Below are 13,828 nucleotides of genomic sequence, written 5' to 3'. Positions count from 1 at the left end.
ACTATTTTTAATATTATTATTATTATTATTACTATTATTATTATTATTATTATTATCCGTATTCCTTGGACGCAGGAACAACGACGATGCTCGTTCCATCGATTCGAAACGACGAAATTGTCTTTAAAGATAAGGACACCAAGCGTAAGAAAAACGGTACATATCCTAAACGTGCGAATTCATTGTTCTTCCTGTTATTTTTTTACCGGGAGAACTCGATTACCTTATTACCGTGCCTTGATGATCGCTCACTTTCCCCCCTCGAAATATGGGGAAAGGCCGATTTACAGACGATTTACTTATCTAACAACTAACTTATTGAGTGTATGAACGTTAGAAAGTAACAGACAGAAGTAAAAATAGCGATAGATCAAAGTATATGTATATATCTCTGATCTAACGAATGCCGAATTATGGAAACAAAAAATAATGAAAGAAACGACGGATATGAGAGAAAGAGAGAAAAAGAGTATATGTTTTTAATTATGAAATATTTATAAAATTGAAAAATGTGTGAGATTTATCAATCAGACGATAAACTTATAATTGCAAATAATCATTTATTATCTCAAGAGAGAAAGAGAGAGAGAAATTGAGAAAGAAATAGAGAAAGAAAGAAAAAAAAAAGAGGCAATTAATCATTTTTCCCTCTCTTTTCTTTTCTTTTTTTTCTTTCTTTTCTTTTAATTTCTACTCTTTTATATCTCATCTTATCAAGAACATATATGCTCTTTCATCTCAAGGTTAAACCTGTAAGTACTTATATACATAAGAAGTGTTCCGTGATACTACTACTCTCTTGATGCGTATGTCATATAAAAGTTTGACATTTCTCATGAAGACAAATTAAATGACATTGATTTTAGACCATTTTTGACAACATTTAATTGAAAATTTCAAGGTCTACGTATTTTTATCGAAAAATACTAAAAGAAACAAAAAAATAAGTTGTAAAAGAAAAAGAAAAACCACAAAGACTATTTTATAATGTACTTCGTTTTGGGGGATCGTTTTCGTAACGATCCATAAATATATCCAATTTTTCATACAACGGAGAAGATATTTGGTATTATTGTGGTATGCGATATACGTCTACCATAATGCTATAATTTTGATCGAATTATAATAATTTGTCTCTTTTTATTATTATTATTATTATTATTATTGTTATTATAATTATTAATATTTTCTTTTAGCTTTGTTCTTTCTTTTTTTTTTTTTTTTTTTTTTTTTTTTTTTTTTTTTTTTTTTTTTTTTTGTCTTCTCTTTTGTTTTATTTTCTTTTTTATTTTTTCCTATCATTTTTGCATTTTTCGTTTAATCACTCGTTTAACAAAAAAAAAAAATTGCAGGACAACGCTACTTGAAAATCTCCAGTTACGTAACAAAAAAATTCCGAAGAATAATTTATTTACGGAATATTATCTCGGAAAATGTGAAATTTCTTTGAGAATTTGTATGAAAGGTAGAAAAAAGAAGAGGTAGAGGGGGAAGAGTATAAAAGCACACACATACATACACACATTGAGAAGTTTCCAAATTAAAATCTTAAAAGGGACGGAGTCAAAGAGAAAAAGAGATAGCATTATTCTGGAAATAAATAATAAATTCGCATACGAGCTGAGAGACGATCATAAGAGAGCCGCGTTTAAGTTTTACGTTTTGCCTATTTGTACCTATATGTATTTCGTGCGTCGTCTATACACTAATTGATATAACGAAGTGGTTTATATTGGCTAAATAATATGTATATCGTTATAACCGAAAGATAAAAAAAAGCTTAGACATTTAAGCTCCTTAGCATTTAAGAATCTGGTTGTTGTTCAACCATCGTGATCTAGTCGTTTGTTGGGATAAATGGTATATATCCGTGTTAAATGAGCAGCATAGAAATAAAGAAAAAAGAGAGAGAGATAGAGAGAGAGAGAGAGAGAGAATTAGTGAGTTCCTTATCGAAATCGATTGCATTCAAAAATATCTATTACCGACAAAAATTTACTTTCTTTTTGTTTTTTTTTCTCATCTCTCTCGTTTGATGTAAAACCGTCTAGGTGAAAAATGAACATATATGTTGCGTTGGAATATACGTATTACGAATCTATTACGGGTACGTGGTGGTAGTCAGGATTAATCTTCATAAATGAAAACAAAGATTGTTTGAAAGAATACAAGTTAACTTTGTTCGCTCGAACCACGAGAAGAAAAAGAAGAAGAAGAAGAAGAAGAAATAGAAGAAGAAGAAGAAAAATAATAATAATAATTAAATATGTATATAAATGCTTTCGTAACGGCATATACATATTTCGTATATTGTAGATGATATTATATTATTATCTAATCGTAAGATGAAATGAAATCATCGAAATTTATACGCAAATAAGTTCCTCCAACTTCGATCATCGGAATTAGAAAAGAATCCAATTGAAATGGGATTCCTTTTTTAGGAATACTATTTATTAAAACAATCTCTCTCGCTTAAATGTAAGATTAAGCAACTGTACAGGATGATATATATATATATATATATATATATATATATATATGTATATCATTCTTATAGAGTCTCGTTGTTATTAACGATGACTCCATCACAGACAATAAAATTGAAAGTGGAAGAGTTCCTCCGATTTCGTCTCTAATATTCGCAACGGTACATATCAAGGATACGTCGCCTTTTTCATAGAAAACTGAGAACTGTGTTTAACAATAAGATAAAGTGAAGAGGAGCACAAAATTAGTGATTCATACGTATTTATATATGTCTCTAAGTCGTCGTCATATTTTATTATTATTATTATTATTATTAATATTATTACTATTAATATGATTATTATATTATAATTATTAATATCCTTTTTTTTCTCTATAAAATGAAACTATGTAAATACATGGACCACGCATACACGCGTGGATTAGATATATCGAAAAACAGTTTTAAAGAGTGTAAGAATAAAGGGTAAAATGATAAAATGAAAGAAAGACATTAAGATATGTCGACAGATGTGTTGATAGAAGGAAAAAAATAGTACCTGTTGCATCATGAGGATGTATGTATGTAGGGTTTATCGAATATAGTGGGAAAATATTAACAATAAACTTGTATATCAGCATGCGATAAAAATACGAGGAATGGCGTTACTATTGATAACCATGTTCTCTTGAACCATCCACGAAATATTTTTATTGTACGTTAATATATCTTTTTATTGCTAGTATCTTTCTGCATCTTAATGCACATGTTAAAATTTGCTTGCACTATACGTCATTAAAGTAGATTATATATGTACTATTCACGGCACGCACACTTTAAGGAAGGGTATGCACCGTGATGGTTGATATAAGGAAATCCTTATAAATCGGATCCCAACGACTTTATAATGTACAGCTATACGTAGTGATTGATAGTAAAAAAAAAAAACCATAAACAGCTTAGTATGTAATTTATGCGTAAAAATGCGTGCAAGTATTGTATCATATCAAAATTTATTTAGTTATTTTATGAATAAAAATGCAAATTGAAAGTTCATATTTATCTGAACTATCCCTAAATATATATATTCATATATATATATATATATGATAAAAAAATAAAACAGTATCCTTTTGTGACTTGTACCTGCCTTACACACACATTACCAATTTTCAAGAAGATATTAAAAGGTTTGGGATATGGTTATTTAACGAATCTTTTGCTTCATTCGTCCATCGCATTATTCGAGAATGATTTATTCGATTTAATTTTATTTGTAAAATCATTTCCATCCATGCACTACACGCCTTATAATCAATTTTTAGTTCTTAAGTACTAAGACTGCCTAGTGCGATCCTATAGAGAAAGAAATAAGTAAATATATAGTAGGATTTACTAATCTTTTTAACCGAAGCGTATATATAACAAAAAAGAAGAAAAAACAATCATATTAAATTTAAAGATCAGTATTTTAGAAAGATACTCATTATAACAAAGCGTTTTTAGTACAATCTTCTTTACATTGATATCTACACGTAAAGATTATATTTAAAAAGAATAGACAATTACTTTTTTGTTTTGCTTGGATATTTTAGCTAGTAATTCGTAACACTAGCTCGAAGCGTCAAATAAAACGATTATTGTGCATATAATGAAATCATACAATAGAATCGACGCATACTTCCACCTTCTTTTAATTCATTGTCCTTATCATATAAAAATTACTGGCATTTTCAGTCTCCTGCTTTACAATTATGCTTAAGACAAAATTTAAACTAAATAACAAGATTAATAACTATAACGTATACTAACTAAAAGTTATGTCAATTAACTTATTTATTCTTTTTAATTCGATACATATATCCAATATATATATTGAATTAAAAAAAAATTAATATATATATATATAGCTGTATTTATATACATCGCGAAATTGTTTTCAGATAATTTAATATAAACAAATACGATTTCTCTAATCCTTTTTTTGATACCTAATACAATATATTTAAATGCTTTGTAGCCGACATAGAATTGTCAGTTATGTGCTGTTCTTTTTATATACATACATTCGATCGCTCGCATAAATTCTTAACTGACGTTTTTAAAAGTGCTTTGATATATCATATAGCATTTCTTTATCACAAGCGGTCAAGCGTTCCATCTTTCTTTAATTTTGCTTAATTAATAAAGAAAAGTTGTGTGTGAACAACTTGATTTAATAATTTTTTTTGTTTATTAAATCATTATTACACGCTTAACCGAAGAGCTAATTTTATTGGAAAGTTTAACGACCGACCATAAATATTCTGAATCACGTTTATTCGCGCGTAGGTAGAAAACTTACATAAACATCTAAATAGATCGTAACCGGTATCTTTTATAGTATAAAAGATTTCATGTGGTGCATTACAATTAACGTTACGTCACAATACTTACCAACGTTTCTTAGTCGCATAAAACATGTGAAACACGAATATATCCTATCATTATTAATTTGATACTCTTCTTAAAAAAAGAGTAATAACATTAAACGGAAATTGCAGCACCTTTCATAAAGTCTCATTCTTTTACATAAAGTTGTTCCTTTTGCCAGAACCGTTCATCGTTTAAATTCTTTTTTAAAGCTATAACTAAGAATGAAGGATGAAACTTTGCTACATAAAGGAACATATGTAATTAAACAAAATGAGGAGAGAAACATATTCGACACTTATAATCTATAAAATATAAACTGTATATATAAACAGTATTAAAAGTGCACAAGATATCTACGTTAGAATTTATAATATATGCCATATAAGCAAGATAGAGAATGTCTATGACAAGAAAAACTAACAAACTGTGACTTTTTTTGTTTCTTGCCAAAAAATGTACAATATATCTGATTCTACTTCTTTAGTTTCATGGCTTACCCTGACGATACAGAATTCGTAATTATATTTCAAAGTACACTCTTCTATAAGAGTTAACATCATTAAGTCACTCTTTCTTTCTTTCTTCTTTTTTCTTTTTTAATTACTTTATAAACTAGAATTATATTTAGTTTATTAATTATGCGTAAATTCTAGAATAATTTGAAAGGTCGATAATGAATGGGATTAACATGCAGAAAAAAAAATTAGTTGCTTGCTAAAGCTGCCATCGCCCGAATCAGTGCTGCGTTTTCTTCACGAAGACGTTCTCGTTCTATTGCCATTTCGTGTTGTTGCTGTAAAATACGAGCCTCTAGTGCCATTATTTTATGATCACGGTCTTCCAACAGTGATAAAAGCCTTCTGTTTTCTTCTTGAGCACGTTCAATTAACTACAAATTTTTATATATGGCATAAAAATATATATATATTTTAAAAAAAAATACATCTTTGTAAAAATCTTATCACTACTTCTTGATTATCTTGATAAAAACTCATGATTACTTACTTCATGTGGATTATCTCCCGTAGGTGTGGGTAATCGTCTATTTGTTATATTTAATGAAGTTTGTGGCTCGTGATTTGTGTGGTCAGATTGATTGACACTGTCTGACTGGTTTAAAGAGTCAAATTCTTCATCGTCTGCTTCTAAATCTGAGTGACTAAAACAAAAATATTATTTATTTAAATGTATACAGTATTTAAAAACACAATGATTGGATGATGACTAAAAACAATATATTAGACACGACCCTTTCTGAATACGCATATATATATACATATTATATTCGTAAATATATTTCGCATATAATTATAATTTATGAAAATTATTGAATATTATAGTATAGACATTTGTATGGTCACAGTACTAATACATTTTCTATATGTATTTAATACTCAATATAAACTTTCAATCTTACTCATTTATTGATACTCAATATGGAATTGCGTTATTATCAAAGTCTACTAGCATTACCGCAATTCATACAAGTTATGCCTAATTGTACGTTTTGATGTACAGTAGTGCACTTACCAACTGTGTTTAATTAAACATGACCTGTATGAAGTACGGTAATGCCTAAAAAGCAGTAGCAATTGATTACAAATAACTATTTGAAAATGCTACTCTATAACCACACACAAAATAAAACATACCTTTTATTTCGCCTTTGGGTATACATTTTAACAGTCCGTTCCTGTAACACATACATAATTAGGATATAAACAAACAAACGTTATAAGAAAAATAATATGTGCTAATACTATTAGATTAAATTACAGTTATATTATTAACAAGAATATTGCATTAATGTTAACTGAAATTCGATTTTAGATACTCACTTCAATGAGTTCATGATCAAGGAACTCATTATGATGTGTATTATTTTTTGTTTCAAGACAAGTACCACTGAGTTCTTCTTCATCTTCTCCTGTACTTCCTCCTGTACTCTGCAGAAGCAAATAACTAAAAGGATTATACTAAAGCAAAAAAAGAAATTTCAACTAGAAAAACACTACTGCAACGGAAATGGAGTTGCATTAATATGTGCAAATCTAACTATTAAGATTAATATTAATTTTTATTCAATATTTAAGCGGTTTCTGATGCTTAAAAAAATATGTTACCGTAAAAACACATTAATAAAATTAATAGCTGTAAAATATAGAATGAAATATTTAATCCTGTAAATGTGCACTGCATGAAAACTTTTCCAATAATCAATGCAAACATGCCAAACATAAATAGGTATTAAATTTGGAACAACTAAAAACAAATGGTACACATTCAATAAATTAATATTAAGAAGTATGAGATTGTGGATGTGTGTATGCAGACATCAGGGCCAAGGCACGACAAACCAAGTTTCAAAGAGTGACAAACCTCTGTCGATGGTAAATGCACAACTCCAGTACTTCGTCTTTTTTCTCTGAGTTTCCGCCGATCGCGTTGCTGCTTTCCCTTGTTTATATGCGTTGGCCTATGCAAACAGGATACGACACTAAAGACACTAGAACCAGATCCAGAAAGTATTAGCAAAATATACGAAATTCTACTATCGATCTATTGGCTAGCAGTGGATGCTCAAACAAGAGTGACTTCGACTATCTTGAATAGATTGCGAAAGCAATTATATTCATAAAACTCACCGGCCAGTCACACGCTTGTCCTGTTTCCTCATAATGGGTTTATTTTGTTGACCATCGTGTTCCGGTGGAAGTACATTATTTGAACTGGAATCGCATATACCTTGTGATTCTTCGGAATCTGGTGCACTTTCTTTAAATAAAAAAAGCATTTAGAATTTTAATAAAAAGATAATAAAATAATAAATGTAAATACAACAGAGTGAAATTGACAAACTTTGAAAAGTTATAGTAGCTGTATCTCCTGTCCTAGGTGGTCCAACTCGGGCCCTAGCAGTTCGGATTCTAGATCTTCTTGATGTTAATTCGAAGTCATTATCGAAATCCTCTTGACTAACTGAGCTTGATGCCATGCCTGTGACGTCGCTGAAATTCAAAATCACTAATGACTTCTGTTTTATATTATTAATTAATTTTGCAACGAATATGCAAACAAGATAAAAAGGGGTCTTACAAAAAATACCTGGACATCTGAACAAAGGATAGGTGATGTTGTGCTATACTTGCTGTTGATCAGCAGAAAAGTTGGATGCCAAAAAGCAAGTGGTTGCTTAGATTATCTAAAGGAAATTCATAAGGTATGAATTGCTTTTAACTACGAGTGTGTATGAGTGCGCGTGCAAATGCAGATAAATTAATTTACATCTAATCACGACAATTACTTTCTACTTAATCACCTGTCGCACTGTGTTATCTTCGTCAAATCCAATGATAATGCTGTGACTCACTACCAACCTATGCACAATTGACAGCTGTCAACCACCAAGAAACCCATAAACACGTATGGTTCGCAACGATTATACAGTATAAAGATAGATAAGCGTATTGATCGCCGTTACACTTTACCTTAAGTATAGTTTTCATTTATACTTTTCTATACTATTCGTATCAATATAAATTTTATAAAACGCCAAAGACAAATCATCTCTTAACGCTTATCAAAATAAAAATATTCTATTAACTTCAACGAAATTAATCAAATATTAACAACACGCGTAAACGGACAAAAAAATTGACATTTTAAACAATCACATTTTAACCAATACAAATTCAAGACACTAGTAACTAATGACAAGTTTCTAGAATAATTTGAACCTATATATGCAACCCTGATGCAACAAAAATTCTGCACTTTTATTGGTTGTTTAATCCTATTTCGAAAAAATATAAAATAATATTACACGTGTTCATTTTTGCAAAAAAATAATTATACATTTATTTAATTATTTTCTTGTACAAATTTAAATATTTAAAATAACTATTTTTAATTAAATATTTACATACGTTTAATATGCAAAATGTATGGCTATGATATAATCTTGAATGCAACTCAATGTTGAATGGAAGCACGTGTTTATAAAATTAGTGACAAACATGTAATTAATTTCTACAATATTCAAATATTTATTGTAAACCCCAGTGACTGAGCAATAGAACAATCTTATTTATTCTTAATTATATACTTTTATTCACAACTAATTTAATATTTTAAAAAACATTAGAAAATTTTAATATGGAAGTGAAACGTAAAATAGAACTTGACAATAAGTGTTATAAAGCTTCTGAAAAATATTGGGATCGCATTCCTCCTACTATTAATGGAATGCTAGGTGGTTTTGGATTTTTGTCAGGACAGGAGATAGATGGTTCATCAAAATTTCTATCTTCATTATTTAAGGTATAATCTATAGAATGACCAATAATTTTCTTTTACATATTAAAATTTTTAAGAAAATAAAAAATGCTTTATTTTAAATACTTGTTGATGATTTCAGTTAGAAAATCCACCTTCAAGGCAACATGCATTAGACTGTGGTGCTGGGATTGGTCGTGTAACGAAAAAGTTATTAATAAAATATTTTGAAAATGTTGACTTATTAGAACAGAATCCAAAATTTATTGAATCTGCAAAAACATATTTAAGAAATAATATCTCAAGAATAGGCTTCCATTGTAGTGGTAATATTTAAATGATCAATGTATACAAACAAAATTTTAATTCATACATTAAGTATTGTATAATTTTTTGTATAAATTATTTAAGCGCTACAAAACTTTCATCCAACGCCACAGAAGTATGATGTTATTTGGTGCCAATGGGTTCTAGGTTATATTAATGATGAACATTTAGTGGGATTTCTCAAAAATTGTGTGTAAGTTTAAATATATTTGAGAAATAAATATTAATACTGTTTTTATATATTATAAAATGATGATACATGTCTGCAGGTCAGGTTTGAAAAAGGAAGGTGTATTAGTTGTAAAAGAGAATGTAACTAGATCTGATGTTTTGGAGTTCGATAAAACAGATTCTTCTATAACAAGACCTTATAAGGATTTAGTAGGTATATTTGACAAAGCTGGTTTGATTTGTATACAAAGGAAGTTGCAAAAGCATATGCCTCTTGGTTTATATCCAGTTTATATGTTTGCTCTTAAACCAAAAAATGAATCGGTGCAAACAGAATAATTAATAATAGAGTAATAGATATAGAAAATTTTTTTTTTATATTACTTTCTTATCCTTTATGTACATTTTTTTAATAAAAATAACTTTTTAATTGAAATAAATCAAAATGAAATAAAATTAAGCAAATTAAGCGAGTATTAAAACTTCTATTTTTGATGTAACGACAAATGAAACATTAAATTCTTAATCAATCTAACACTTGTGTTTGATGATGCTGTAACAAAAAAACTAATATAGACTTTATTTTGTGCTATGAGCAAGTTATATAAAATTATCTCAAAACTCAATGTGTGTAATAAACAAGATATTTTTTAATATAAAAAAATGCTTTTTATTTAGGTCGTATTTTTTCATACATAAATCGTTGATTACTATCTTGAGGAGAAGCACCTATGAGACGCTTTTTAACAGCATGAAAATGAGTCAAAGCGAAATTGTATAATTCATTTTCCATTTTCCAAACAACTGTTTTTTGAATTTTTTCAACTGTTTCCGGTAACGGATCAATTTTCTGCGTAGTTTGTCGTAAATGCGATCTGTTATCTGAAAATATTATTATATTTTACATGCTTAACGATAAAATATCAATAGATAAATTTAAATCATAAACATTTATCATTATCTTACTGTGTAAAAATGATTCGTATGCTCCTTTAAAGAATTTTGGTAATATAATCTGTAAAATTTGTACAAATTCTGCTAATTCTTCGGTAACGCCTACTAAAAGATAGTGCCTTTGTAAATTTCTCTTAGCTTCTTCTAATGCCCATTTATTTCCAACTTCCCTATTGTTAAATAAAAATTTTAAATAAACGTTCACATATATTTTCACATTAGAACCTTACCAACAGGCTGGATCGTGACCACATAAAAAAGGAATTTGAAGCCACATATTATTAGGATCGCAGTCAGGTTGACCAATATTGACGCATTCATCGAACGTCTACAACGATAATATTTAATTATTTACTAATCATTTTGCACAATATAAATTTAAAAATGATTTATTAACTGACTTTAGTATCGCCATGTTTTTTTCTTATTAGATGAGGCCTAAAATTATCACCATATCTTAAAAAATAATAATAAGATACAAATCTGTCTAAAGGTTTGCGTAATATATTTATGTAAAAAGGGGTTTGTTTTACACCAAATCTGAAAGAATAAAACTTTCTCTGTTAATTAAACTTATTAAAATAAATATGTGAACCTTACCATTTATATATTTGTTTAGATATATAATATATAACTTACTTTTCAAAATTTAAAAATGCCATATGCCCGTGATAAAATGCTGGCATTATTGTATTCCATCTTGATATATTATTTACAAATTGAAGCTAGGATTGAAACAAAAATTTAAAAATAATTTTATATACAAAAAGTACAAGAGAAAAAAGAAAATCAAGTAATTATTTTAATGTTGAATACCTGATTGAAAAGTGTAAGCGTATGCATGTTATTAGTAACATTAATATGTAAAACATGATATTTGTTTTGTTTGCACAAATCATAAACCAAACCCACAAAACTTGTAGAGGCTGTCTTTGGTACTCTGTTATATATAATAACAACTTCGTCATAACTAGTTGGTTTGTACAATCGTACATCAGATTTTACTTTATTATCTTTAATTTCATTTTGAACTTGTACAACGGCATCGTCTGGAAGTACGAATGGATACTCTATGTTATTCCATCACCTTTAACAAAATTAAATATTAACAAAATACACTTGTTAGTAATTTAGAAAAGTTAGGACAAAAATGTAGCGCATACGTAGTGTTTGGTAGTTTTCTTCTAAAAAATTTATTCTCAATTTCAAATAGAGAATTATAACGGTTAATATTAACATCAGAATCCATTGGGGCGTAAAATTTCTTAGTATCATTTTTCCCTCGTTCTATAGCATTATACACATTTTAAATATAATGTTAAGATGACAGAAGACTTTACGAAATTAATATTGTAATCAAATTTTAAATTATTCCGAATAGTTCAAAAGAAATTTCACAAGGTTTACATTAGAAAACCTAACTCACATTGCATATTATATCGTAATACGTATGCACTAAATTGTGTATGTATATCACGAGTACGTACATTATTTTCGATACATCGAAACAATAATTCGATATTTTTCAAAAAGATCGATATCGATATTCAAATGTACGTCTAGTATTATCGATAACTCTATCGATATAATTGAAACTAGGAATAATATTTACAGTTTTATTTTCGATGTTGTATACTATACAAGTTAATATATATTTTTGTTTATAAAATAAATTTAACAAAGTTAATTTCATTTTTGGAACAAAACAAATTGATTGTAAAATTTGTGCATATGGCAAGTAGCAATAATTTATTCACTATTGGCAACGGAGACCTTAGGGACAAGTCTAACCCTATAAAATTGGTAGTAGTTGAGCTGAAGTTGACAGTAGTATATACAGAAGTTAGTAAGGAGAATTGCATTAATTGCAATTTTATCGAAGACTTGTAACACATCTCTTTTTCTCAGACTATTTTTTATTATGTTGCTATAAAATAATAATAGTTCCAAGGACTTTCCATTCATTTGCTTAAAACGTGCTAGTGTTGATGACAATGCATGGTTTATGTAAAAATTATTGGTAACAATTTAATACTATATGAAAAATTATTTTGATTCAGTATAAGAAAAATTAAACAGACGTAATTAACAAATAATACAACGTTTATTTAATTACAAAATTTATATGAATATATTTTAATAAAATAGTTGACAAATTCAATATTATGAACGGACTTGTATCGTAAGTGAATAAAAAATGTTACAATTGGACAAGCTATTAATTTTATTAAAAACTTAACTGCTTTTTAATCTTTATTTATAAATTTGATCATTATGGCTGATCGTTTAACACAATTGCAAGATACAATAAATCAGGTAAGGTTAAAATTAAATTTTTAATTATCAACTAACAATAATTATTGATAGTTTTATTACCATTCACATATTTATATTTATAGCAAGCAGAACACTTTTGTAATAGTGTCGGTATCTTGCAACAATATTCTACACCAAGCAAATTTCCAGGTTTTGATAGAATTGGTACTCCGCAACCTCATCAATCACAAGAAGGTAAAACAAAGTTATATTATTTTGAATTACACATTTTGATACTGTGCATATTTATCAATCTTATCTATATCTATATACCTACATATTTTTAGATTACGCAGCATTGTTTGCAACTTTAATAGCAAGATGTGCTAAGGATATTGATACATTAATAGAAAGTCTTCCAAGCGAAGAGGCATCACAAGAACTTCAAGTAGCTAGTTTAAGTCGTTTAGAACAAGAAAACCAAGAAGCTGGTAAACAACTTGAAGAAGTAGTAAGACAAGGAGAAGCCTTACTTCAACGAATTCAAGCAGCTTTGCAGGATATTGCTCAAAGCCAACTAGATATGCAAAACCCAGCATCAACTGCTGTACTTAATATCAATTTAAACCCTGCAATGACCTTTAAGCAAGAAAATTTAAGTTCCACGAACTCTGTGCCTTCCAATAATGTGCACCAACTTTCAAGTTCATCTCCAAGTTCAATGAATCAATAATATAATTAATTATTTTATGTAAATTTTCGACCAGCACTTTTAATGAATTTATTATCAATTTAATTTAATTCGTAATGTTGTAATTATATTAATATAATCTGCATATTTCGTATACATAAATTATTCTTACAATATAAATATAAATATAAAAACGAATATGCATATGAATATATATGTTTTTAATATAATTTTTGTATTTCTTCAATGATATATCAATACCAACTAGA

General features: G+C 28.1%; 4 protein-coding genes across 14 annotated transcripts; 2 read left to right on the top strand and 2 right to left on the bottom strand.

The window, feature by feature from the left end:
* Positions 1-5,470: 5,470 nt before the first annotated feature.
* LOC106783797 (PRKC apoptosis WT1 regulator protein-like) lies at positions 5,471-8,557 on the bottom strand. Of its 11 annotated transcripts, XM_014742670.1 has the most exons (10): positions 8,374-8,557; positions 8,205-8,279; positions 7,982-8,087; positions 7,745-7,893; positions 7,531-7,660; positions 7,265-7,391; positions 6,724-6,831; positions 6,538-6,578; positions 5,891-6,044; positions 5,471-5,774 (listed from the first exon to the last, which is right to left on the bottom strand). In XM_014742670.1, exons 3-10 carry the CDS (start codon positions 7,996-7,998, stop codon positions 5,589-5,591), a joined length of 912 nt encoding a protein of 303 aa, XP_014598156.1. In that variant the 5' UTR covers positions 7,999-8,087; positions 8,205-8,279; positions 8,374-8,557; the 3' UTR covers positions 5,471-5,588. The 11 variants fall into 11 exon arrangements, with proteins under 11 accessions (XP_014598156.1, XP_014598160.1, XP_014598155.1 ...); XM_014742674.1 differs by lacking the exon at positions 7,982-8,087 and having other exon boundaries at positions 8,374-8,555; XM_014742669.1 differs by lacking the exon at positions 8,374-8,557 and having other exon boundaries at positions 8,190-8,365.
* Positions 8,558-8,745: 188 nt separating this feature from the next.
* On the top strand, positions 8,746-10,193 carry LOC106783798 (N-terminal Xaa-Pro-Lys N-methyltransferase 1). Its single transcript, XM_014742680.1, has 5 exons — positions 8,746-8,903; positions 9,030-9,205; positions 9,303-9,486; positions 9,572-9,680; positions 9,757-10,193. The coding sequence occupies exons 2-5, from the start codon at positions 9,041-9,043 to the stop codon at positions 9,995-9,997; spliced, it is 699 nt and encodes a 232-aa protein (XP_014598166.1). The 5' UTR covers positions 8,746-8,903; positions 9,030-9,040; the 3' UTR covers positions 9,998-10,193.
* Positions 10,194-10,303: 110 nt separating this feature from the next.
* On the bottom strand, positions 10,304-12,113 carry LOC106783796 (heparin sulfate O-sulfotransferase). Its single transcript, XM_014742667.1, has 7 exons — positions 11,776-12,113; positions 11,429-11,661; positions 11,252-11,337; positions 11,014-11,152; positions 10,843-10,940; positions 10,625-10,782; positions 10,304-10,540 (listed from the first exon to the last, which is right to left on the bottom strand). Exons 1-7 carry the CDS (start codon positions 11,885-11,887, stop codon positions 10,329-10,331), a joined length of 1,038 nt encoding a protein of 345 aa, XP_014598153.1. The 5' UTR covers positions 11,888-12,113; the 3' UTR covers positions 10,304-10,328.
* A 107-nt stretch (positions 12,114-12,220) lies between these two features.
* Positions 12,221-13,757, top strand: LOC106783726 (mediator of RNA polymerase II transcription subunit 21). Its single transcript, XM_014742517.1, has 3 exons — positions 12,221-12,928; positions 13,012-13,123; positions 13,216-13,757. The coding sequence occupies exons 1-3, from the start codon at positions 12,887-12,889 to the stop codon at positions 13,599-13,601; spliced, it is 540 nt and encodes a 179-aa protein (XP_014598003.1). The 5' UTR covers positions 12,221-12,886; the 3' UTR covers positions 13,602-13,757.
* The last annotated feature ends 71 nt before the right edge of the window (positions 13,758-13,828 follow it).

This window comes from Polistes canadensis, unplaced genomic scaffold (assembly GCF_001313835.1).
Source record: "Polistes canadensis isolate GaletaPanama2010 unplaced genomic scaffold, ASM131383v1 scaffold_25, whole genome shotgun sequence".
NCBI lineage: Eukaryota > Metazoa > Arthropoda > Insecta > Hymenoptera > Vespidae > Polistes > Polistes canadensis.
The sequence above is the reverse complement of the archived record's forward strand: the minus strand, read 5'-3'. Positions and strand labels throughout refer to the sequence as shown.

Excerpts from the sequence above, each read along its gene's own strand:
- LOC106783797 (XM_014742670.1), bottom strand. Across the intron at positions 7,661-7,744 it reads AGCTACTATAACTTTTCAAA|AAAGTGCACCAGATTCCGAA; the intron begins GTTTGTCAATTT and ends TTTTATTTAAAG. Across the intron at positions 6,045-6,537 it reads ACCCAAAGGCGAAATAAAAG|TCACTCAGATTTAGAAGCAG; the intron begins GTATGTTTTATT and ends TTTTTGTTTTAG.
- LOC106783798 (XM_014742680.1), top strand. The coding sequence starts at position 9,041 with ATGGAAGTGAAACGTAAAATAGAACTTGACAATAAGTGTTATAAAGCT. Across the intron at positions 9,487-9,571 it reads AATAGGCTTCCATTGTAGTG|CGCTACAAAACTTTCATCCA; the intron begins GTAATATTTAAA and ends AAATTATTTAAG. Across the intron at positions 9,681-9,756 it reads GGATTTCTCAAAAATTGTGT|GTCAGGTTTGAAAAAGGAAG; the intron begins GTAAGTTTAAAT and ends ACATGTCTGCAG.
- LOC106783796 (XM_014742667.1), bottom strand. The coding sequence starts at position 11,887 with ATGATACTAAGAAATTTTACGCCCCAATGGATTCTGATGTTAATATTA. Across the intron at positions 11,153-11,251 it reads GCATTTTTAAATTTTGAAAA|ATTTGGTGTAAAACAAACCC; the intron begins GTAAGTTATATA and ends TTATTCTTTCAG. Across the intron at positions 10,541-10,624 it reads ATACGAATCATTTTTACACA|ATAACAGATCGCATTTACGA; the intron begins GTAAGATAATGA and ends TAATATTTTCAG.
- LOC106783726 (XM_014742517.1), top strand. The coding sequence starts at position 12,887 with ATGGCTGATCGTTTAACACAATTGCAAGATACAATAAATCAG. Across the intron at positions 12,929-13,011 it reads TGCAAGATACAATAAATCAG|CAAGCAGAACACTTTTGTAA; the intron begins GTAAGGTTAAAA and ends TTATATTTATAG. Across the intron at positions 13,124-13,215 it reads ACCTCATCAATCACAAGAAG|ATTACGCAGCATTGTTTGCA; the intron begins GTAAAACAAAGT and ends ACATATTTTTAG.